The sequence below is a fragment of the Rhinopithecus roxellana genome, chromosome 10 (genome assembly GCF_007565055.1).
Source record: "Rhinopithecus roxellana isolate Shanxi Qingling chromosome 10, ASM756505v1, whole genome shotgun sequence".
Lineage (NCBI taxonomy): Eukaryota > Metazoa > Chordata > Mammalia > Primates > Cercopithecidae > Rhinopithecus > Rhinopithecus roxellana.
In genome coordinates, this window is record NC_044558.1 from 137015839 (window position 1) to 137040135 (window position 24297).

At 38.5% G+C, this 24297-nt stretch overlaps 1 protein-coding gene across 3 annotated transcripts in view; it reads right to left on the reverse strand.

The window, feature by feature from the left end:
• TMTC1 (transmembrane O-mannosyltransferase targeting cadherins 1) overlaps positions 1 to 24297 on the reverse strand; it is a 289708-nt gene that overhangs the window by 26858 nt on the left and 238553 nt on the right. For all 3 annotated transcript variants that reach the window (XM_030938685.1, XM_030938684.1, XM_030938683.1), the window contains one exon: positions 8087 to 8195. In XM_030938685.1, coding sequence (XP_030794545.1) covers positions 8087 to 8195 — 109 coding nt within the window. The remainder of the gene's footprint in view (positions 1 to 8086; positions 8196 to 24297) is intronic.

The window sequence follows — 24297 nt, forward strand, 5'->3', positions numbered from 1 at the left end:
TCTATTCATTTCACTCGACTATCAATTTCATGGAATGATCAACTCTACTCATAAAAACAAACAAACAAATGAACGAACAAAAACACTTCTCCAGGAAGAAAATACTGTATAGGTGTTTGAAGTAAATTCGACCTTCTCTGGAAGGGTAATGCATTTATCTTAAATAGCATTATTATTTAATCACTGAAGCTCAATTTCAAGCACTCACTTTCATTTAATTCAACTGGCTACAAGTCCTCATCTAAGCCTGATCATTTCTAGTCTCTACTGACTTGTAAGTTCCAGAGGAAATGAATGTAAGCTATTTATAGGACAACTTTATTTAAAAATATTTGTGACCCAGGGAATAGTTGTGACATATTAATACCGTCTGCTGTACACCAGAGTCCCCAGCCATTGTGTGAAATTGGCTTTCGAGGGCAGCAGTTAAAAATGGGCAGCATGCAGCCATGGGCTGCTCTCCAAGACTTAAAGCATTTTCAGTGGGGTGGAAATAAAATGGGCCCTGGAAGAGAGATAAAACACAGTCAACATCCCACTTTTTACATGCTATAATTACCCAATATAGTATACTTTTTACCTCAAGAAAGGAAAAGTGAAAAATAGATGTCCTGAAAAAGGACCTTTGACTATAATTTACTGTCTTGAGCCAAATAGTGTGTTTGGAAAACTTTATAATTCAGGTTCCAGTAACTCAAATGACAAATAGACAGTGGCTTAATGCAGAAATTATCAATCTTCTTAATTTTAGAATGTCTCTGAACTCTAAAAGTTACCAAGAATTCCAAAGAACTTTCCATTTATGTGGACTACATATATCAATATTTCCTACACTGGAAAAGAAGTTGAAAAACTTTAAAAATATGTGTTAGTTTACTTAATCACAAACTTAAACCTAAATAATATATTTATATAAAAATAATTATTTTCAAAGCAAAAAAATAGCGAGAATAGTGGCATTAGTTTGTATTTTTGTAAATCTCTTTAATGTCTGACTTAAGACAGCTGGATTATATGCTTCTGTGTTCAATCTGTTTTATGTACATATATTTGGTTGGAATATATAAAGAAAATCTGGCCTCACACACACATTTAGTTGACAAAGGAGAGAGTATTTTAATAGCATTTTCATAATTGTGGATATATCCTGTGGCTGCTAGAAAAGCTAGAAAACTACTGTATACTCATGAGTGAACGACAGGGAAAAGGCAAATTACTTCTTAGTACTATTAGGAAAAGCGTATAAACCTTCATGGACCCTGGGGGTCTCCAGTCAACACTTTGCAAACAGATTAAGAGATGGCCTGTAACAATGTGTACTTACTGTATAGAGGTGTAGAGAGTGGTATTCCAAAGCAGTAAAGGGCCAATAGAAAAAAAAATGGTGCCAGTGCCCTGACATCGGGGTCACGATGTATCTGAGCTGATTTTCTAGAAGTGCTTTCACTCTGATCAATAATTTAAAGCCACAGAGTCTTAAAGTATCTTCCTATTAGCCAAATGGCTTTATTAGTAAATAGTATTACATTGTAATGTTGTAATCGTAATTACAAACGTAATATTGTAATAGTAATTACAAACCTGGGAAATTAAGGACTAACAGATCTTTAAACTCATGTCAATGACTTCTCCAAGAAACTATTCAAGACACAGCAGCCCAAAAGATAAAGAAACACCTGTTTTCTCACCCTCTTCCTTGCTTTCGTTTTCTTTACCACAGTTCCTCCACCTATATGTCATCAGTATGAACATTTATGAGAAACATGCTATCAATATTTGATGTCTAATTCTCTTTCCTATCCAACTAAAATGAATCAATTAATCTGGCATTCTTCGCCACCAAGAAAATACAAGGTGTTTTCTAATCCTAGATTTTCTCATCTCCCAGCAGAGTGTGATCAACACTATCTGACAATTTACACAAACAAGAAGTGACCACTTGAAAGAAGGAACACCAAGAACAATACAATAAATGCTAAAGAGAAAGAGTGACAAGAGTGAGCAACTACTCATAATGCAGTCATGGAACCAGAAAAAAAGGTGAAAACCGCATTTGCATATAACTGCAGCTTCCTGATACTTTAGACTTTTCTCATGCCATTTGGCCTTTATTCTCTATGCTTCCACGTACATGACTTTCTTCCGACTTCAGAAATAGAAATAAAGTCCTAAGTCCCCCATCTGACTCAACAAAACCCCTCCTGGCCAAGGAGACCCCAGGGAAACCTTAAAAACTCAGTTCCCAGCCATGACCAGAGAGGTAAGGTCACTCAAGCATTATACGCACTCCTTTGCTAACCACCATTGGACTCTCTTTCCTAAGAGTTGAACAGCAACTAGCACTTTTGAAAGACTTGCTCCACTGCTAATTTCAACCAACCACCTCATTGTGCAGCAGGGCTCCCCTCCCTTTTTACAATCTCAAGGCAACTGACCAGCATTCCTTCCTGGAAAGAAACCACGGACTGTGGACTGCTTCTGGCTGGTCCACGGAAACTGTGCATAGGATGCCTCTGCATTTAAATGTTGTGTCTCCACCTCAAAGTGCACATGGGATGTATGTAACATGCATGTTTGCTTACTATGCATGTGCAACCCCTTCATATTATTCACAGTTCCTCCTATAATCTGTTGAACATGTACACCTAGTCAATCCATTCAGCATAAATTCCTGTCTTGCCCTTCCTCCTTCAAAGCACCTGCTTTTGCTTTCTGCGGGAGGCTATGCTTCCCAGCCTACAAGGTGGCCAGCCTGCAGGCTACAATCCATTATAGGAAATAAAGCTCTCCTTTCCAAATTTACAGATCTCATGATTTTAAGTTGACATATTAGAAGTAAGCTCAATACTGTTCCTCACCTCAGAGCCCTTAGAGGGTCTACTCCTTCTGACTAGAAAGCTCTTCCTTTCATTTTCACCCAGTTTATATCTATCAGCCCTTCAGATATCAGATTAAAGGTTACCCCTTTGGCAACCATCCCCACTCCCCATATATTCCTTTCCCACATCAGGTTATGTCCCCTTAACATGCTCGCTGGTGCTTTCCCTGTGCACATTTGTTATGCTTGCATTAGACATTGGGGAGGGAGCTATAAATCTTTGCCTAGGGGTAGCTGTCCCTTCTATACTACACTCCATGAGGGTAACCACATACATAACTTGCCGCTTCAGCACTCTGGTGCTTGGTGGCATCTAAGTGTTCAATAAATATGTGCTCAGTAATTAAATCAATAAATTCTTAAGTTAGGGTCTTCGTCCAAGTTGACTTAGCCCCACAGACAGTGTGACTGAATGTACCCCAAATCCAGCATTTGTAGGAGAGAACCTGATCCAGGACTTTTTATTTGATCCAGAGTTTCAACTTATGTTTTATTGTTCCAATTTTCTCTTCACTCTCACATTGGGTAAAGTCATATTTCAAAATACATGAAGGAAAAATATTTTATTTTAAGTGTTATCACTGTAATTAATTGAGTTTTTCAATAGGCTATAAACGTGGGGCCAGTAATAATTTACAGTGGCCAGAGTCATAAACAATGTTAATTTCATTTCCTTTACTGCTATTGTAATGCAAAGCTATATAATCCATGTAAGAGTAGGATGGTGAAAAATGATTGTGGGCTTATAAATGTTTACTATCCTATCTGTGAAGCTGGAGTCCAGCCAGTTCTGAATGCTAATGGAGAACAAAGAGTATAGCAAGTTAGAGACCACCCTGACTTCAAAGCTAAGAGTTTATCTTCTGTTCTCAGTTTTCTTGACTTCTTTGATGCAGTCGACACAAACTTTCCTCTGGATATTTTTATGTGCCTACCTTCCATGACAACTCATCCTTCTGGGTTTGTTTTATCACTTCTTCCTTTCCACTCCATTCCATGCCTAACCTCATTAACCCATGTGTCCCATGACCACAGCCTATTCATGGGGTCCCAGTGTCATCTAGCGCAAGAGTGGCAAGTGAGGAGCTTAGAGACCAGGTGTTACTCCAGATCCTGCTGCAAGTTAGTGAATCACCATAAGCAGCCACTTAATTCTGTGTACCACATATTATTATGTACAATGAGAAGGTTAAAAAAATTCTTCAGGGCTTTTCCCTACACTATTCTTCATTTTCTCCTCGAGGAAATTATCTGCTTATAATATGGTGTCATTTTTGTAAAGTCCTAAGTCTATTTTTCTAGCCCTGATCTCTTTCGCTCTCATTGGTCCATATGCCATTTTCATTTAAATGTTCCACTAACATTCAAAACTTAAAGGTTGTACACTGCTGGTGGCAGAGTAAATTGGAACTGCCCTTTTGGAAAGCAATTTGGTAACATGTCTCAAGACTCACGAAATATATTCTTTAATAAGGAAATTCTTCTGGAATTTATCATTATGAAATGATTTAAAACATTGTTTTAAAAAAGCCCTAAGAAAGAAAAAGTTCAATGCCACAAAAGAAAATAAAAAGGAATCCAAATATCCCAGCATTTGAAATATTATTTGCTGTATATTACAGTGAATCAGTTTGATAAATCAGTAAGCAGCCATTTAAGTGGGATTTATGAAGGTCATTCAGCACCATGAAAAAACATATAATAGTATGTACAATTTAATGGCAAATGAAAAGAACAGGATACAAACAGTGTATGAATATTAGTATGGAAACACATAAATATATTTAAAAGACATGCATAATATTAAAGAATGATAATATTTGTTGTCTCCAGGCATTACATTATGAATAAAGGATGTATGTCATTTTCTCTGAGTTTTCACACTTTCCTTTATATATTTATATTACTTGTTTAACTGGAAACAATGTTGACACTCATCTTAGTTCTTTCCTAAAATCTTGCTTCTGTCTGGCTTATCCATGTCTATCAGTGGTCATAAATCTTCTCAGTTTCTTAGGTGTTCTGACCTGGAGTTCTTAAGTTTCTATTTTTCTTTTCCTTTCAACCTTTACATGCCGACAGTCCCTATGTACCATAAAAATCTTTTTCCACGATAGTCTATCCATTCCCTCACTTTCTTCTGCAAACAAGGCTCTCAACTACTCACACCAGAATGCATATAAGAGCCTCTTCGAAAATATACCATGTGTTTTCCACAAGATTTTCTTCCTCAGATGTTTTAGAACGCTCTCCTCTGATGTTTACCTTTACTTCCTATTATCTATCCATTTAAAACTTGGGCTCCATTATGGCCTTAATATGTTCTACCATATAATGTCTTTTCAACTCATTAATCTATTTTTCAAATTTGTTAAATCCCCTACTTTGCGCAAACAGATTAAATTTCTCCCTTCAGGTTACGACAGAGTAAGGAACACAATATTAGTTGTCGACAAATCCTACATTCACGGTTTTATTGGCACTGAGGATGGGAAATGATGTTAACAGACAGCAGCATGCTTATAATAAGAGCAAGGCATACCAAATAAGCCTAGTTTCCTTTTTTGATATTATAGATTCACAGTCTTACATCAGGGGGAGGATTTTGACAGGTGTCTGAAAATGCATCTCAAAACATCCCTGTAGACAAGACTGAGAGAGGTGAGCTAGATGATAATATAATTCAACAAATTAACAAATGCTTGAATAACTTTACCCAAAGAGTCTGGCATAAGATAAAGGTCAACCTGGAAAGAAGGTTCTGTAGATATGCTGCAGGGCTTCCTAACTGCTACCGATCTTCACAACATTTTTTAAATCAAAGACATAAACTAGTTATTTCACTAAAACTGTTATCAAGTTTGCCAACTGAAAGAGCTGGAAACGGTAGTCAATACACTGTACCGCAGGAAGAAAACTAAAAAGTCCTAGAAAATCAGAAATGTCAGGCTGACATCAATACAGAACGTCGGGCTGATGTAAATACAGAATGAATCCTTTCATCCAGCTTCTGAAAAACTGCATGCAAAATGGGTGATTTCAGCTGAGTGTAGGAAAGAGCTTTTTGGCATGAGACTGACCCGCAGCCACAATCCATGTGGGCCGTGCATGGGGACAGATGGTGGCAATGAAGGACAGGTCGCTTGACTAAGGGGATGGCTTCACTGTAGGTTACACATTGACCAAGGTTTGTCAATACTGATTTCATACACTCTGAGTGTTTGAAATGCCAGGATGCTGTTAAATAAAGTTGTGCAACCAAGAAATGAATTCATTTGCTACTAAAAAAATGTTAAGCTAGGTGGGTTTTTCTCTAACAGTTTGTGCCTTGCTTGCACATCCGATGCACTCTTTTGTGACTAAATAGTTCAAAACTTAAAGATAGGATATTGAAAGTCAGAGGGGAAGGTAGTCCCGAGTTATGCCCAACAGCTGCTCCCTCGTGTTCATGCTCAAATCAATTGCCCAAAGGGGCAGAAAACAGAACTCTTCAATCTTTCAGTTACATTCTTAGATCTCACAGCATTTTACATTCACATGTAGAATAGGAAAGTGCTACAAGATGGAACCTTTGTATGTAAGAAAAGATAATGATCCTAGTCATCATTTGTTTCACAACTTCAACTATGCAAAATGCAATAACTTGATAGCAATTTGCCATTGCACTTCACAAAAGATGAAATTTATCAAGTAATCGATTTTAAATAAGTCATCTGATACTTCTTACACATAACTAAGGAAAAAGTATACATTAAACTTCCAACTGCTACAAAATTTGTTAATAGGCTGAATGCAAAGATACTACAGAAGGAATTAAAATAAAGTTCAACATCATTAAACATCTTGATCGTTTTAAAAATGAGCTTAGATGATTAAAACACATAGCCATTCTCATAGAGTCTCATAAATATTCTAATGGTGGCAGAAAGCCCATAAGCAAATAAATGTGTTTTAGATGGTGATAAATACTATAGGGAAAGTAAGGCAGGACACGGTGGTAGAGAACATCATGGCAGGGGAAGGTTGCTATTTACAAAGGGTCATCTCAGAAGACCTCTCTGATATAGTAACATTTAGTCAGAAACCAGCATGACACACAAAGCAAGCAGCCAGTCAGAGGCAGGGGGAGGGGCTCATGAAAAGGAAGCGGCTGGGGTGAGGTGAGACAAAGTAATATTGATGCAGCCAGTCCCTGTGTCTGTTTCAACACAAGCCAAGGGCAGCTAAGGACTGCCAGTGTATAGCACAGACCACATCCATGACCATTTTAGCTCACACAATGTACTAAGGCATGCATTAAAATCATCCAACACAGACAGAGGTTTTTAATCTAAAGCCCACCTATCCTACAGGAAGAAAGACCAAAAAAACTAGGTTTATATTCTCTGTCACTTAAATATTCATAGAATGTCCTAATTTTGCTTCTTGCTGGAGACTCCAAAACTTTTTGATGCAAATTGCTCCCTACAAAACTGACATATAGTAGCAAATCACTTATTACCCTTAAGCCAATTGAATGCTGCTGGGCATGTTGCAGAGATGTTGAGTTTGAGTTTTAAAGATAATCTGGCAATTTTATGGTAGCAGAATCTACCGTCTATCAAGGGCACCATGTGTGTCAACAAAACTGTATCATCAATTTATAGAGAAGACAATTTATATCTGTTTCTCCATAGCAGGGGTTATGCATCTAAGACTCCGAAAACTGGTATCAAATCATTCAGACACGACTGAAAAGAAGGAGGGGATTAAAACACACCTGTTTTATGCCATAAAAAGTGTTCTCTTAGGAGCCTGTCTCACGAGTCTCTATAATATTCTAACTGATGTTAAAACAGAATTTGTAGGATTATCAAATGGCTCCATACTGAGCTCAGAGATCTTAGAGCACTAGCAATTCCTCAGAAAAATATTACAAGTAAGTAGTAATAAAAACAGCAAATATCACATATTTTTCTTGATAGATTCTGTACCAAAGTGATAGAGAATATATCAATGACAAATAATGGACCATCTTTGTGTAAAGGCCACCTATACTACACAGAGAGTAGAAAATTAGGCTTGTAATTTCTGTCCAAAAGAAACTGACATAGAGATTGGTTGTCCAATATGGGTTTACAAATTAAATCATTAGTGCAAAAATCTGTGTAACATTAATTTATACATGTAACAATAACATTGAAAAAAACTACTGTGTGAAACAATTACCTGCTCAGCCAATAACGAAGCTAAGCTTGAATATGCATCTGCAAACTCTGGACCATATTTAATGGAATCCTTCAGTAAGGTGATAGCTTCTTCCTTTTTCTCCTGGGACCTATAGAAAATAACAAAGGGGTGGGGGAGAACATCTTTTAATAACACTTTGTTTCAATCTCTAAATAACACTTTGTTTCAATCTCTAGATTGATTAGACTCTAAAAATCTCATTTATTTTAGCAAAGGTTAGCTGATTCACTCTGGATTTTATTGCAAATGAATTAAACTACATCATCTTAAGGTGTTAACAGTTTCTTTCTGTCTCTGAATTCTCCATGGAAAGAGATGTAAAGATGTAAATTACGCTTCAGGTTATCCACTTTTTTTTACCTTCTATTTCCTGCTGTGTACTCTTTGAGAGTTATAGTCAATATTTTGCAGGTTTGTTAATGAGAAACTTTGATCTTCAGAGGAACAATGTGGGGCACATTGTCTGGGTGGCATGAGAGCCAATTTACAATGATGTGAAGATATGTGGGTCCCTGTAGTACTGGTCACACCACTGCAGGCTGAACTCCTAAGGGTGGCTATACCTTCCAGTAACAAACCAGGCCAAACTGCCAATGTTAAACTTTGGTTTTATATCTAAGAGAGAAAAGATTCCATAAATAATTTATGAAATTAGAGACTACTGTGACCACCGGCTGGTAAAGAATAATGAGACATTTCATCATCATATTTTTACTGAAAATTGAGGCTAATTCTGACTTCTTCATTTGGTTCTTCTCCCAGTGATGACAATTCCTTTTAAAGAGGATTCAAGGCCCAAAAGTCATCACCATTTTCTTGGGTAAAAGTTCTCTTTCCTGTTAAATCCAATGAGGAGACATTGGGTCATTATGCTGATATCAACGTCTTTGGGGTCAAAAATGTACAGTATTCGAAGTGATCAAGTTTGCTATTAATACAGTTCCACAGACACTGGTCTCTCGTTAAGTGCTAGACATCGTGATTGTGCAATGAAGAAGAGAATCCTTTGCACTATAGCAAGGACACAGCCTAAAGGTCCTCTCCTCTTTAACAGTTACCAATATAGAGTTGTGTGCTTATGTTTTTACTGTGCATTGATTTAGCAATGACTATGTGCCATATACCTTCATATCTTTTCACATAACATTATTAATGTATTTCTCACAACAATCACATATGGTAAGTATTATCGTTCTATTATTATATTCATTTTTCTAATGAGAAATTTTCAATTCAGGGAAGTCAAGTGACTCATCTATGTTTATATAATAAGTCTCCTGAGTGCTCTTCCATCATACCATATCTGCTGATTCTAACTTCTTAGAAATCCACCCCTAATGACCTTTCTGCTCAAAGTATGATTCATAGACCAGTTTCAACAACATCACCTGGGAGCCTGTGAGAAATGCAGAATATCTCAGGCCCCATTCAGACCTACTGAATCTGATCCTACAGTTTCAAAAGATTCCCAGGTGATCTGTATGCACGCTGCGATTTCAGCAGAACTGTCCCATGAGGTATCAAAGGCAGCCGACAGTAGCTCCTGACACAATCCCCTCCATCCCCTATGCCCCACCCCTATAGCTCCAGTTTCTGAGGATGAAGTTACATAGAGGGAAAACTAATATTCACTCCATAAGTTTGAGTTCTTAAGTGTTAGAAGCAGCTTGTTACATAAGGCAATTTCAACTAGCAGGGAGTTTCCTATCATAGACCTTGGGGAAAAAAACCGCCATGCTTCCAACATAGACCTTGGATTTAACAATGCAATGAAGCAAATATTTATCATTATTGATTATATGTCAAGCACTTAGCTGTTTCTTGAGTGGTGGTGGTCCATACTATCCTCTCCTTATTAGGGTCTATCTAACTCCTAATGGGCTCTCGTTCTGCAAAGTCCCCTCCTTGAGAACAGGTATAACACCCGTGTCCTTAAGTGGACTGTCCTTGGGATGGCTTTCAAGTTGCATGGTCATAATTAATTTGTATTACAGCTCTCTTAGTGCTTTATTATTGATCCACTCATTTCATGGACAAACATTTAAAGAGTACCCATAAGACTCCGTGGAAGTCCACTACATACACTCAAGTTTCTATTCTAAATATACCTTCATGTAATTCTTCCATTGGCACATGTTTTTTTTTTTTTTTTTAAGTTCTAGGGTACATGTGCATAACGTGCAGGTTTGTTACATATGTATACTTATGCCATGTTGGTGTGCTGCACCCATCAACTCATCAGCACGCATCAATTCATCATTTATATCATGTATAACTCCCCAATGCAATCCCTCCCTCCTCCCCCTTCCCCCCTCCCCCCTCCCCCCTCCCCATGATAGGCCCCAGTGCGTGATGTTCCCCTTCCCGAGTCCAAGTGATCTCATTGTTCAGTTCCCACCTATGAGTGAGAACATGCGGTGTTTGGTTTTCTGTTCTTGTGCTAGTTTGCTAAGAATGATGGTTTCCAGCTGCATCCATGTCCCTACAAAGGACGCAAACTCATCCTTTTTTATGGCTGCATAGTATTCCATGGTGTATATGTGCCACATTTTCTTTTTTTTTTTTTTTTTTACCATGATCAAGTAGGCTTTATTCCTGACATGCAAGCTTGGTTCAACATATACAAATCAATACATGTGATCATCACATAAACAGAACTAAAAAACCACATAGTGATGACAATAGGTGAAGAAAAAACTTTTTTTTTTTTTTTTTTTTTTTTTTTGTTTTGTTTTGTTTTGTTTTGTTTTGTTTTGTTTTTATTATACTTTAAGTTCTAGGGTACATGTGCATAACGTGCAGGTTTGTTACATATGTATACTTATGCCATGTTGGTGTGCTGCACCCATCAACTCGTCAGCACCCATCAATTCATCATTTATATCATGTATAACTCCCCAGTGCAATCCCTCCCTCCTCCCCCCTCCCCCCTCCCCATGATAGGCCCCAGTGCGTGATGTTCCCCTTCCCGAGTCCAAGTGATGTCATTGTTCAGTTCCCACCTATGAGTGAGAACATGCGGTGTTTGGTTTTCTCTTCTTGTGATAGTTTGCTAAGAATGATGGTTTCCAGCTGCATCCATGTCCCTACAAAGGACGCAAACTCATCCTTTTTTATGGCTGCATAGTATTCCATGGTGTATATGTGCCACATTTTCTTAATCCAGTCTGTCACAGATGGACATTTGGGTTGATTCCAAGTCTTTGCTATTGTGAATAGTGCCGCAATAAACATACGTGTACATGTGTCTTTGTAGTAGAATAATTTATAATCCTTTGGGTATATACCCAGTAGTGGGATGGCTGAGTCATATGGTACATCTAGTTCTAGATCCTTGAGGAATTGCCATACTGTTTTCCATAATGGTTGAACTAGTTTACAATCCCACCAACAGTGTAAAAGTGTTCCTATTTCTCCACATCCTCTCCAACACCTGTTGTTTCCTGACTTCTTAATGATTGCCATTCTAACTGGTGTGAGATGGTATCTCATTGTGGTTTTGATTTGCATTTCTCTGATGGCGAGTGACGATGAGCATTTTTTCATGTGTCTGTTGGCTGTATGAATATCTTCTTTTGAGAAATGTCTGTTCATATCCTTTCCCCACTTTTTGATGGGGTTGTTTGTTTTTTTCTCGTATATTTGTTTGAGTTCTTTGTAGATTCTGGATATTAGCCCTTTGTCAGATGAGTAGGTTGCAAAAATTTTCTCCCATTCTGTAGGTTGCCTATTCACTCTGATGGTAGTTTCTTTTGCTGTGCAAAAGCTCTTTAGTTTAATTAGATCCCATTTGTCAATTTTGGCTTTTGCTGCCGTTGCTTTTGGTGTTTTAGACATGAAGTCCTTGCCCATGCCTATGTCCTGAATGGTACTACCTAGATTTTCTTCTAGGGTTTTTATGGTATTAGGTCTAACATTTAAGTCTCTAATCCATCTTGAATTAATCTTCGTATAAGGGGTAAGGAAAGGATCCAGTTTCAGCTTTCTACTTATGTGCCACATTTTCTTAATCCAGTCTGTCACAGATGGACATTTGGGTTGATTCCAAGTCTTTGCTATTGTGAATAGTGGCACATGTTTTTTAAATGAAATGTATTTTTGTATCCCACTGATTTGTCTATTATTTTATGGTTAGCAGAACTCTTCCTCTAAAAATGCATGAATCTTTAATAACATTAATTTGGAAATCCTCTCAAAGTCCAAAGGAAGATATGGACTTTGAAAACTAAGGCTGAAAATTAAGTCCCTTGGGACATAATTTAGCTTAGATATTCTTCAAATCAGCAGAGAAAAAAAAGAAAACTCAATTATCTTCATAGCAATGATTTAATGGTTTTCATTTGTCATGGCTCACATCAGTTGGAATGAAAACTTAGACCTTTTACATATGAACTCAGCAAGACGATCACTCAATACAGTCTATGAACCTAAATGCTTAAGGTTGTCCATGAGCATTCATGTGACACAATGAAAAGATTATCATCAAAGTTATTCACCAAGAACCCAGATTCTTGATAAAAAAACATCATTCTCTAAAAATCCTGTGAGAGACCAACAGACTTTTAAAAAAAACACTTCATCATGTAATTAATTTAGTATATGAGTATTACAAGATGAAAAGACTCTGGCAGAGAGGACATTTCTTTTTGGCTGTGTACTCCTGGATGATTCTCCTTTTGCTTGGGAGCCACTGAGTGTTGTTAAGCACCAACGGGTCAGGCTAACAGACATTACATGCCACCTTGAGAGATGTTTTTAAATTCTTTTTAAAGAAAGCCCAATAAGTTGATAAGTGGTGATTTGTTTTTGTTTCTAAAAGGGAGAGGAATGAAGAGAATATTTCTTCTATAGTCTCTCTTGCTCACCCGTTTATGGAATAGGTGTGGCTTTGACATAATAACTTAGAGAAGATAATTCATCTAAATAAAACCTTCCTTGGTTATATAGTAATGTGATTACTATGTGAGATTGAAACTTCATTTCAAACTGTTTCTGATGTTAGTAGCATCCCTTTTTCATATCTGTATTATAGCACATGTTTCTCTGATAATTATCCCATATTAAAAAGCAGTCCTACAATACTATTGGATTCTTGCAGACTTACTCAGCACCTTACTCAGTTTTGCTTGCTAATGCCTTGGTTCACACATCTGCTTTTAGTTCTCTCATTCTCCTTTTATTATGTGCAGACAACTGAAAGAACTTTTTCTAGACCACTGCTTTCAGCACATTGCCATATATAAAATTCTTTATTAATGTCCAACTACCTACAGATAGACTCTTAGACTAAAACCCTCTACAATATGGTTCTGACCAACATTCCAAACATACCCAGGTACCCACCACTCCAGTGAAACTGGGTTGCCTTTGGCATCCATTCTACAGTAACTAACAATGACCTACTCCATTAATAATCTTCACTGCACCTTAAAATCACTGGGTATGCTTTAAAAAAGACTTTAGTGCTCTGAGGCTTGGCCTCTTAATAGGATGCCCTCCACATGAATATGACAATCACCCAGATTTGAGAATTATGGATAGAATCCAACCTCAATTTACAGTAGTAGAGACTGAGATTCAGAGAGCTTTTGTGATTTGCCCTGCTCCTAAGCAAAAAGAAGGGACTAGCCCTAGGTCTTCTGTCTCTCAGCCTGGTGTTCTTGCCGTACCACTTCACAAATGGCTTTTCCCTCCTTCCTATTCAACTCTGGTTCCCAGTGACACCTTCCCTGACTTGCCCAGCTCAAAGGTCCTAAAAACACATAACAAAACTAAGAACATATGTATACATATATATGACCTTTCTGATATTTCAGCTTTTTTTTTTCTATCATCATAGGAAAAATACGGTAGGAAATTGCTACCTAGAAGCCCCATTCTGACCTCTGTATTTTTCTTCTCCAAGACCCTAGTGAAGTACATGCGGGAAACCCTATTGTTGCCTCTTGGGAGGGGGGTCCAGATCCATCTAACAGTGAATGTGCCATGCAGACAAGTTTTTTAAGCTGCATGTTTCACAATAGTTGTTTCCTGAACATTTAGTCTCTGCCAAGGACCATGCTAAGTAGTTTACTCTAATTCTCATGAAGCATTATAAATTTGGCATAATTAGCTCCCTTTCAAAGATTTAGACAAAAATACCAACCACCATCACCCAAAATTAATAAAAAACTAAGGTTTAGAGAGCTCAAGTGATTTGTCCCCATTCACACAGCTTCAATAACACCTGGACTCTAATTTAGAACTTCAAATCTAGACTGTTCCATTGAGGCCACACTTGGCATTTCTGCATTCACTCACTGAAATGTTATACAATTCCTCTGTGACCACTGGGTCTTAAGTTCCTTCATAGGTGGGACCTACATCTTACTAATCTTACCTTTTTTCCCCCTGTTCCAGAGACTAGAAAAGTGACTTGTGCAGAGAAGAAATTCAGTAATTGCTGCGTTAGTTTTTCTTTTTTTTCCAAAAAAACCCCATAGTTTTACTATTTATTTCTAGATCCTTGTAAATCTCCTTAAACAAGTTTTCCGATATTTGAATAAAATTTGACAAAAGGTGACAATATGATTCCCCATGTTTCATTTTTGTTTCCACAGTTCTTTAAGTATTATAGATGTGATCCTAAGGAAGGCAGAAGCAGCACAAGCCTAACTTAGAATCATAAGAAAATCAGAAGCACAGCATCCACATGTTGAAAATCTGTTACTTACCAAGCACACTGCTGAGCCGCCTATCCACCTTATCACTACATGGTAGTTAAAAGCACAGACTCAAAAACCAGAAGGACTGGCTTCTGAGTCTACATCTAACACTTACTAGCTGTGTTTCCTTAGGCAAATTATCTGACCCCCATGCGTCTCTGGCACACGGTAGGTACTGCTTATGTTGTGGCTTTTATTATTAACTCATTTAATGTTTTAAAAATCACCCATTGAAACCTATCTCCTCTATTCTTTTCTTAATTTTTAAAACCAAGGAGAATGTGGTGTTTTTGATACAGTCTCTCCTAAATAATATCTTTCCACATTTTAAACTATTCATAAAAAGTTTAGGTTACACATAAGAGTAATTTTTCTTTGTGTCTGATACCACAATAAATTTTTATTTGTTTATTTGTTTGTTTTTGTGAGACTGAATCTTGCTCTGTCGCCAGACTGGAGTGCAGTGGCGCAATCTCGGCTCACTACAATCTCCATCTCCTGGGTTCGAGCGATTCTCCTGCCTCAGCCTCCCAAGTAGCTGGGATTATAGGTGTGTGCCACCACGCCCAGTTAACTTTTGTATTTTTAGTAGAGACGGGGTGTCGCCATGTTGGCCAGGATGGTCTTGATCTCTTGACCTCGTGGTCTGCCTGCCTCGGCCTCCCAAAGTGCTAGGATTACAGGTGTGAGCCACTACGCCTAGCCCCACAATAGATTTTTAATCTAATAATCATCATATCTAAATTCATAGCATCGTATTAAATGTAATTTAGCCATTTAGACAATTGACAGGTCAATTTCAAAGAGGAAAAACATTAAAATAACTTTTTTCTCTGAACTGACCAAGTCCACGGGTCATTTTTCTGAGTTATATTGAAGGCCTGGGTTAACTATCCCGTAATTGGTGAAAAATAGATAAAATCGAACATCAGTATATATCTTGTCCAATCAGGCATAGACACACTTGATTTTGGAGTCACACGAAAGAAAACTCTGAATCCTTTTAATAACTCATGTGATACTAAAGACACTAAGAGCAACAAGGACTGTCAGAGCTTCTGGTAGGGGGTTCAACCGGCACTGATGGAACAGTTAGGGATCCCTGGATAGGTAAAAAGTGCAGGTAAGCATAAAACTGCTACAGAATTAGGCAATATTACTGCCCTGCAGCATCAGGAATTTCCTTAACGGCTAAACAGTGTCACTAGCTGATGACTGATAATAATCCTCTGTGATCTGAAATATTCTGAGTTTACTTCTCCCTTAGATCAACACTTCTGAAATTCTGGTTCACAAAACTCTCCAGGTGTTTGGTAAAATGCAGAATGCCAGGACTGATAAGATTCAGCACGTCTGGGTGGGGCCCAGGAAACATTAAGATTTTAAACCTCTCAGGTGATTCTGCTTAGCATGGACGTTAGCCCATGCTTTAAGAAACTGCCCTGGTTTTGCATGCAGGATTTGCCTGATCAATTGAACCTGCATAGGAGGCTAAATAAAATAGGATGCTGAAAGCTAAAAAAACAGAATAAAGAACACTTCCCTGGGACAATCTGACCAAAAGAGAAAGGTGGCACTGGCTGGTTAATTTGCCTCATGAAAGATACTCCTGGATAGCAGGAAATGTGGCAGAATGGGGTTAGGCAGAGTAGAACTCTGGGGATATTGCAATGGGAAGAGGCAGTTTTCTCTCTCATAGGGGATCTATTGTGAATATCCTTGACTGCATATCCAAGTCTTAGCTCCTGTGTTATCCATCACAACATAAATAAAAATCTTCTAGTATTTTGCAGCAAAACTCAGCTCTCTCGTTTCCCCCAGGAGCTTCCAAAAGGCTAAAAAATTCCTGAGAATGTGTTCCTGGGACCAGTGACATCATCATTGATTTCATAACAGAAACATTAGATCTTGTTCAGAATGTGCAAATTTTGCCATTAAACACTTGTAGTTTCACAGGGAATCCGAATCCTCCCTTTGGTTACACAGCATAGGGACTGTTTTTCGTGTGTGTTAAGTAAAAACATTTGCATCATCTCACTTTCATAGCTCCATGTCAGTGACAGATATTTAGCAAAAGCAAACAAGGTTTTGCCACATTTTTCTTTTAGTAATTAAGGACTGGGTAAGTTTGTCAATTTAGAGAACTTTTTGGATTCCTGTCTAAAGTCTCATAACATATTCATTGAAACTGAAAGCAGATGCTTGCTTTGAAAAAGTATTGACATTTGGGGAAATGCCAGTAACAGAAATAAATGGATTTGGCGACCCTCTTGGTGGCAGTAAAATTCCCATTAGCCACGGTGCGAACTTGGAACGCTGGGCAGACCTTTTAATTACTATTCCTTTGTCGGGGTGTTTGTTGTTGTTGGATTCAAAACTGATGTTCCTCACAAATGAAAAAGATCATGTTTTTTTTTTTTTTTTTCTTTTTCTTTTTTTTTCTTTTTTGGCATATTGACTTTACTAGCTCTTCTAAGAAACTGAATTGTGAAAGTCAAATGGTAAATGTCTGACTAAGATGATCTCTACAGAGCACACATTTTTCTGTGGTTCTACTATCTTTCCTGTACAGAAAGAAAAGAAAATCAGATTATATTCTGTGTAGCTTCCTTTAGATTCAAGTTTACGGAGCACACCTGGGAAATGTAATGGAAATACAGCATCTAGTTTACTAGGGGTTCGCTCTAATTTTTCTGCTTGACTTTTCACAGAAGCCACATGGAACTGTCTGGAGGACACAGATTCATATTATGTGGTTGTAAAGAATTTTTAAACAATGTTTTTGCCAGGCGCAGTGGCTCACATCTGTAATCCCAACACTTTGGGAGGCCAAGGCGGGTGGATCACCTGAGGTCAGGAGTTCAAGACCAGCCTGGCCAACATGGTGAAACCCCATCTCTTCTAAAATACAAAAATTAGCTGGGCGTGGTGGTAGGTACCTGTAATCCCAGCTACTCGGGAGGTTGAATTACTTGAACCCAGGAGGCAGAGGTTGCAGTGAGCTGGGATTGCACCACTGGACTCCGGCCTGGGCGACAGGATCGAAACTCCGACTAAAAAAAAAAACAAATGTCAATTCACAGTCACACTCATTAGATAGGGTGGTGCAAAAGTAGCACCGGCCTAATAGTTAACATTCAGAGAATAGGCCCTGCCACCCCCCATCCTACCCTACTCCCACCTGGAAACTGAGAAATGGTAAGATGGAAAGCTTTGACCCTATCTAGTCACAGGGCAGCAGAAATGGAGATGCAGCTCACACACACACCTCACACTGGGGATGGCACAGAGTAGGTGCTGAGGAAAGGTTAGTCCTGAGTTCCTCTCCTTTGCTCCTTTGGAACGACTCTTGGTGTCTATCGTCCTCTGGATGAGGTCACTGCTCTGCACCCAGGCAGCACAACACCTGCCCCACTGCCTTCCTCTGCATCTGCAGGGCTGGTTCTGTGCATGGAGGTGGGCTGGGATAAACTAGCCCCCAGCCAGCTTCACTTCAAAGTGTATGCAAATACATATTCTAAATCCTTTAGGGATTAAGGGAAAGTGTAAAAACAATGCTTCCAGGTAGGGACCTAAAAGGGAAGGCAGCTGAGAATAACTTAGTTTAGTCAGGATTCATTTACCCCATAGCTAAATGGATGCTTTGATGATGCAGTTCAATGCACTTCCCTGGGTTTAGGCTCAGGCTTATGGCTGTCTAAATCTCAGCTCTGCCCTCACCAGCTGAATGATGTGTTAGATGCTTCCTCCCTAGGAGCCCCAGTGGCCAAAGAGAAATGTGTTTATTATTAAATAATCTCTACCTCTCTAGGTTCCTGTAAGGGTGGAATAAAAGAACATGAGTGGTGTGCTTAGCAGAGTGTCTGGCACATAGAAGGAGGCAATAAATGCTAGCTCCACTTGTTCCTTTCTCCTCTCCAGCAAGATTCCAAGCTCAAATTTCTACCAGAAGCCTCACACATGGGCTTTTTTCAGCAGAGGCAGGATGCTGTTACAATGTAAGTACTTCCTCTGGAGAGAAAAGGGACTTTCAAGTTCTTCTCTGGTCTTCTTTTGCTTGTACTTCTCAGTTAAGAGACCAGAAACCTGTAGTCATAGTTAAAACCACAGATTCTTACAGCTAGATAGTTCTATGAGATTACTTGTTCTCATCCTTTGTTTTAAAGAGATGGGGGCCGGACACAACGGCTCATGCCTGTAATCCCAGCACTTCGGGAGGCTGAGGCAGATGGATCATTTGAGGTCAGGAATTCAAGACCAGCCTGGCTAACATGGTGAAACTCCGTCTCTACTAAAAATATAAAAATTAGCCAAGTATAGTGGCGCATGCCTGTGGTCCCAGCTACTCAGGAGGCTGAGGCAGGAGAATTGCTGAAACCTGGGAGGTGGAGGTTGCAGTGAGCTGAGATTGGCCCACTGCACTCCAGTCTGGGCAACAGAGCAAGATTCTGTCTCTCAAAAAAAAAAAAAAAAAAAAAAAAGAGAAAGATGGAAACTGAGTCTCAGCAAAGTTTAAATTCCCCTGAGCTGTTCAACTGCAGGGGTGGAAAACACATTATCTACTTCTGATTCATTATTCATTTTATACCAAAGACCTGAGTTTCAAATTGAAAGTGAGAAATTATGTCCCCGGGCTGATGATAATGAATAATAGTTAAAGCTTATTTCATCTTCACTGGGTGATAGGGCCTATGTGAAGGACTTATATGCATTATTATATTTAGTACTCATGAAAGATGTAGTTACTAGTATTATTTGCACTTTATATATGAGCAGTTGGAGGCACTGCAAGATCAAATCCTTTTCCCAAGGTCACATGTAATTTTGCAGTAGAACTGAGACTCCAACTCGCTAAGCTCTCCCAGCTGCTAGTCTTGAGGAGAACACACAGGAGGTGGTAATGGGGCAGCATGGCATGAAAACACCAAACTAAGGGAATTGGGCCCTGTTTGAGGAAGGTATAAATGGGAGGGAGGTTGGCAGAATTACTAAGGAGTCACCAAGAAGGGAAGGGGCCTTACATCATGCTTCCTGGGACAGACCCTGCAGGCCACAGGCAGGGGTGGAACATGCATATTCCTCTTTCTGTCCTTCCCATTTCTCTTCCTGGCCTACACAGAGCATTTTCAGATTTAAAAGGCTTTTGATCATTCTAACAGCCTATATGCCAAATTTAATTGTTTGGGTAAAGTTGATCTCCTACTGGGCTTTAGGAAAAAAGTTCAGGCACTTGGTACCCTAAAGTAAGACAAATGTGTGCAGAAAGAAATTTTCAATGATTATCCACATTTCTCTTACTCTTTTAATTGAATCAGAGTAGTCCCAGCTACTCAGGAGGCTGAGGCAGGAGGATTGCTTCAGCCCAGGAGTTTGGACGTTTGAAGCTGTTGTGTGCCATGATCGCACCTGTGAATAGCCACTGAGCTCCAGCCTGGGCAACATAGTGAGACCCTTTCTCTCAAAAAAAAAAAATTTCTCTTTTACCTTGAATTATTCCCAAAATTATTCCTTTTCCACCTATATCTTGAGTCATCCCAAGTCTTTCAGGAAGCACAGGAGCTCAAGGGGACAAGATAACAAAGGATTCCAGGAAAGATGGTAAGGGAGAATGGGGTGGGAAAATGATTTTCAGGACAGGGGAGACTACTGAAAACTCTTGTACTCGACAAAGCAGTCTGGCCTGTTTTATCCTCTGTTAGAAATATTTATATAAGGAAGGAAAATGGTGACATTCCAACTCCTTCAAGAGAATGTAAACAAAAACCAGGGAATTCCTCAAAGCTTGGTCCCACCCACAGCACTTCCTCGGTAGCTCTGTCTTCAGGCCTCAGCGGTGTTTACTGCAGTCATTACAAAAGGAAAAGGAAAGACTAAGAGACGATCCTTGCAAAGTACATGATGGATTTAAAACAACGCAACTTCAACTCATTAGTAATCACAGTATAAATGAGTGGAGTTGTAGTAGGGGAGAGGTACTCACAAAAATAGTTTAACCATTAGCAATCTGTTTACATACAAATAACTGCCAAATCCATTTTTGGGACCTTGGGAAAAGGATTTGATCTTGCAGAGTAAGTACGTAGACATTTTCGTTATTTCCCAGATAACTTAATTGTGGACAGCTACTGACCATAAAATGATAAAAATGTAAATGAAACCACATATTAAATGAACTAGGAAAGTTCTCAATGTAAAACTTCAGTCCCAGTCTCTCAAATGTAACCTGGCAGGTTAGTATTTCTGATACATTGACAAATGGCCAACCTGGCTGGGGTCTGGGTTTAGACAGTATGGGAGAGGAGTGAAGAATAAGGAGGAAGTGGCAGGATTATGGAAAGCCCTGAATGCTAAGACATTTGAACTCTATGTGTATACGCAATGGATATGGAAGTGAATTTCTTAGCTGTCCCTAAATCTATAGGAAGGGTCGAAGAAGAGCAGAGGTTGGATTTGGAAGAGCAAAATAATGCATTATGATAGAAGCAATGAAATAAACAGCTTCAAAATCAGGAGATCAACAGTGTCATATCCTTCACTGCAGAGAAACTAATGGAGTAAAAGCTGGCAGAGCAGCTGCATGACTAGACAGCTGTGTGAACAGGTGGAAAGAAGCAGAAGCACCAGGCGCTAACCATGCTTCTTGCCAATGTGATCAAAAGCAAAGAGTGAGGAGAACAACTGGAGGGAGCACCTCAACTGAGAAATATTCCCTAGGGGGATTTGGGGCATGCTGAAATTGTGGACTGGGGAGAATTTGAAGACCTAAGAGATATCCTATGTATTAGTAATAGATGAGGAGAGAGATAGAATCAGGAACACATGTGGATTTTACACTAATGACCACTAATGGCTAAAACACAACACCAAATGTTCACAAGGATATGGAGCAAATGAATCTTTCCCCATTGCTGATGGAGTGAAAAATGGCACATTTATTTTGGAGAACTGTTTATTAATTGATATGGTTTGGCTGTGTCCCCACCCAAATCTCATCTTGAATTGCAGCTCCCATAATCCCCACATGTTGTGGGAGGGACCTGGTGGGAAGTAACTGGATCATGGGGGCAGGTTTTCCTCATGTTGTTGCCCTGATAGTGAATAAGTCTCATGGGATCTGATGGTTTTATAAAGTACAGTTCCCCTGCATACACTCTCTTGCCTGCTGCCGTGTAAGACGTGTCTTTACTCCTGCTTCACCTTCTGCCGTAATTGTGAGGCCTCCCGAGTCATGTGAAACTGTGAATCCATTAAACCTCTTTTTCTTCATAAATTACCCAGTCTCAGGTATGTTTTTATTAGCAATATGAGAACAGACTAATACAGTAATTTCTGAAAACATTTAAGAAACACCCACAATTCTACACCTAACTTTATATATTACATATAAATATAAAAATATGTAATATAAATAATATATTACATATAAATATATAATATAAATAATATACAAATATATCAAATATATAAAAATTGATAAAAAATCAAAAATATAAAAATACTTATTATATATAAGTAATATATAATATGTATGATATATTTAAATAAATATATACAGTAGCCGGGTGCGGTGGCTCAAGCCTGTAATCCCAGCACTTTGGGAGGCCGAGACGGGCGGATCACGAGGTCAGGAGATCGAGACCATCCTGGCTAACACGGTGAAACCCCGTCTCTACTAAAAATACAAAAAAAAAACCTAGCCGGGCGAGGTGGCGGGCACCTGTAGTCCCAGCTACTCCGGAGGCTGAGGCAGGAGAATGGCGTAAAACCCGGGAGGCGGAGCTTGCAGTGAGCTGAGATCCGGCCACTGCACTCCAGCCTGGGCGACAGAGCAAGACTCCGTCTCAAAAAAAAAAAAAAAAAAAAAAAAAAAAAAAAAAATATATATATATATATATATATATATATATATATACAGTAATAAATTAAAGATACAACTTATATATAGTATGTTATTTATATTATATATTTATATGTTATTTATATAAATAAATATATATTTACCTAAGAAAAATGAACATACAAAGATCGGGAAATGAATATTCACAACAGCTTTATTCGTAATAACCCAAACCTGTAAATGAACCAAGTATCCACCCACAGTAAATGGATAAACAAATTATATAAGATTAATTTTGATAGAATACTACTCAGCAATAAAAGCATTATGTAACAATATGGATAAGACTAAAAAATTGTGCTTAGTGAAAATATCCAGATGCTATAAATACATACCAAGTTATCGCTTTAAAATAAAGTTCTAGGCCAAACTAATTTACCGTAAAAAATAAAATAAAATCAGAACTGTGATTGTCTCAGGGGAGGTGGAAATTTACTGGAAGGAAGTATGAGAGGTCTTTCTGGGGTGGCAGAAATTGTCTGTGTTATTTTGGGAATAATTATAAGAGCACATAAAATTGTCAAAACTCATTGTACTGAACACTGAAGATTTATGCATTTTAATACACGTTAGCTATGCCTCAATTTAAAAAAAATACATAAACACAGGTATAAACACTAGCCTCATGAAGAAGGCAAGATATTAATAAGGCTTTCTTCTGTGGGAGAGCAAAATAAGCGGAAGTCTGTGAACATGCAGGAAATTTTGATATAGAAAGAAAGGAAGCTGTAATACTTCACCTTGAATGACCTGAAAATTCTAAGTAGGAGTAAGGGATGAGGTTGTCTTCTGGGTGTGTTTACAGGGCACTGAGAAGGGGAACAGAGGATGCATGCATTAGGGAAACAGGAGATATCATAAAAGACCATAAGGAATGAATTTTCAACACCTCTTACCCCTAATCATGGTTTTGTTTTCCAGGTAGGGAACCCATTCAACTCAGATTTGTATTTTTTTTCCCTCTATCATTTGATATATTGGATGACAGTCTAGAGTCCTACATTCTCTACAGGAGTGAAAATTGCTTCTTGGGGTGGGGATGGTGGTGGTGAGAAATAATCATAGACATTACAATGGTTTGTGGTCTTTCCAAGCTCAATCCTATGTAACAAATCTTATTCTTGAGTGTTTAATTGGGGAGAAAAATGATAAGAAAAAATATCTAAAAAGGTTCCTTAAGAGAGGTGAGTATAATAATAAAAAAAAAAAAAAAAAACCATTGAGAAATATCGGTCTCGAGGAAGCAAAATACAGGTAGTGAAGTAACTTGGGTTGGACTGGTCAGGCAGGTAAATGATGGTAAAAGCATGAAAGAGTCTAAGTTGATATCATGTGCATTACTGAATACATCAGATAAATCAGAGATAGGGTTATAAACTATGAACACAAAGATCAGAGAGAAGAGAGGTTCTAACAGTGATCAAGTGCAGGGCCGGCAGGAAAGTGGGAGTGGGAGAATAGCACCTGTCATGGAAGCTATGTTAATGCTCAGGTCTTAATAGAAGGCAACTGAGGAGAGAGACGAGCGAGGAGGTGGCAGGTCATAATCATGACCCCTCTAAAGTGTCGAAAGAGGGAATGGAGAATAG